General features: G+C 53.4%; 1 protein-coding gene across 1 annotated transcript in view; it reads right to left on the reverse strand.

Annotated features, from left to right (window-relative positions):
• Positions 1–206: 206 nt before the first annotated feature.
• Positions 207–1,163, reverse strand: part of LOC108167178 (integumentary mucin C.1-like) — a 2,780-nt gene continuing 1,823 nt past the window's right edge. Inside the window, exons 4-6 of the mRNA XM_017310351.1 lie at positions 868–1,100; positions 346–512; positions 207–251 (exon numbers count right to left, since the gene is read on the reverse strand). Of these exons, the coding sequence (XP_017165840.1) occupies positions 207–251; positions 346–512; positions 868–1,100 (445 nt within the window). The remainder of the gene's footprint in view (positions 252–345; positions 513–867; positions 1,101–1,163) is intronic.

Raw genomic sequence — 1,163 nt, forward strand, 5'->3', positions numbered from 1 at the left:
GGTTTGAGCAGCCGATGATGTGGTTGGGACAGCTGTTGTTGTGGTTGGAGCCGCTATGGTTGTGGTTGGAGCCGCGGTGGTTGTGGTTGAAGCAAATTTTGATGTGGTTGGAGCAGCCGTTGTTCTGGTCAGAGCAGCCGTTGAGGTTGAAGCAGCTGTTGTTGTGGTTGGAGCTGCTGTTGTTGTGGATGGAGCAGCTGTTGTCGTCATGGCAGCAGCCGTTGTTGTGGTTGGAGCAGGTGTTGTTGTGGCTGGAGCAGCCGTTGTTGTGGATGGAGCAGCAGTGGTCGTCATGGCAGCAGCCGTTGTTGTGGTTGGAGCAGCTGTTGTCGTGGCTGTAGAAGCCGTTTTTGTGGTTGGAGCAGCTGTTGTTGTGGCTTGAGCCGCCGTTGTGGTGGATGAAGCAGCCGTTGTCGTCATGGCAGCAGCCGTTGTTGTGGTTGGAGGAACTGTTGTCGTGGCTGGAGCAGCTGTTGCTGTGGTTGGGAGAGGTGTTGTTGTGGTTGGAGCCGCTGTGGTTGTGGTAGGAGTAGCTGTTGTTGTGGTTAGTGCAGCTGTGGTTGTTGTTGGAGCAGCTGTTGTTGTGGTTGACGTAGCTGTTGTTGTGGTTGGGACAGCTGTAGTTGTGGTTTGAGCAGCTGTGGTTATTGTTGGAGCAGCTGTTGTTGTGGTTGAAGCAGCTGTTGTTGTGGTTGGGACAGCTGTAGTTGTGGTTTGAGCAGCTGTGGTTATTGTTGGAGCAGCTGTTGTTGTGGTTGGAGCAGCTGTTGTTGTGGTTGGGACAGCTGTAGTTGTGGTTTGAGCAGCTGTGGTTATTGTTGGAGCAGCTGTTGTTGTGGTTTGAGCAGCTGTTGTTGTGGTTGGAGCCGCTGTGGTTGTGGTTGGAGACGCGGTGGTTGCGGTTGGAGCAACTGTTGATGTGGTTGGAGCCGCCAATGTTGTTGTGGTTGGTGCAGCTATTGTGGTTGGAGCAGCCGTTGCTGTGGTTGGAACTGCTGTTGTTGTGGTTGTAGCACCTGTATTTGTGCTTGGGACAGCTGTTGTTGTGGTTGGAGCTGCTGTTGTTGTGGTTGTAGCACCTGTAGTTGTGGTTGGGACAGCTGTTGTCGTGGTTGGAGCAACCGTTGCCGTGGATGCAGCAGCCATAGTTGTTGTGGTTGGAG

This window comes from Poecilia reticulata, linkage group LG18 (genome assembly GCF_000633615.1).
Source record: "Poecilia reticulata strain Guanapo linkage group LG18, Guppy_female_1.0+MT, whole genome shotgun sequence".
Lineage (NCBI taxonomy): Eukaryota > Metazoa > Chordata > Actinopteri > Cyprinodontiformes > Poeciliidae > Poecilia > Poecilia reticulata.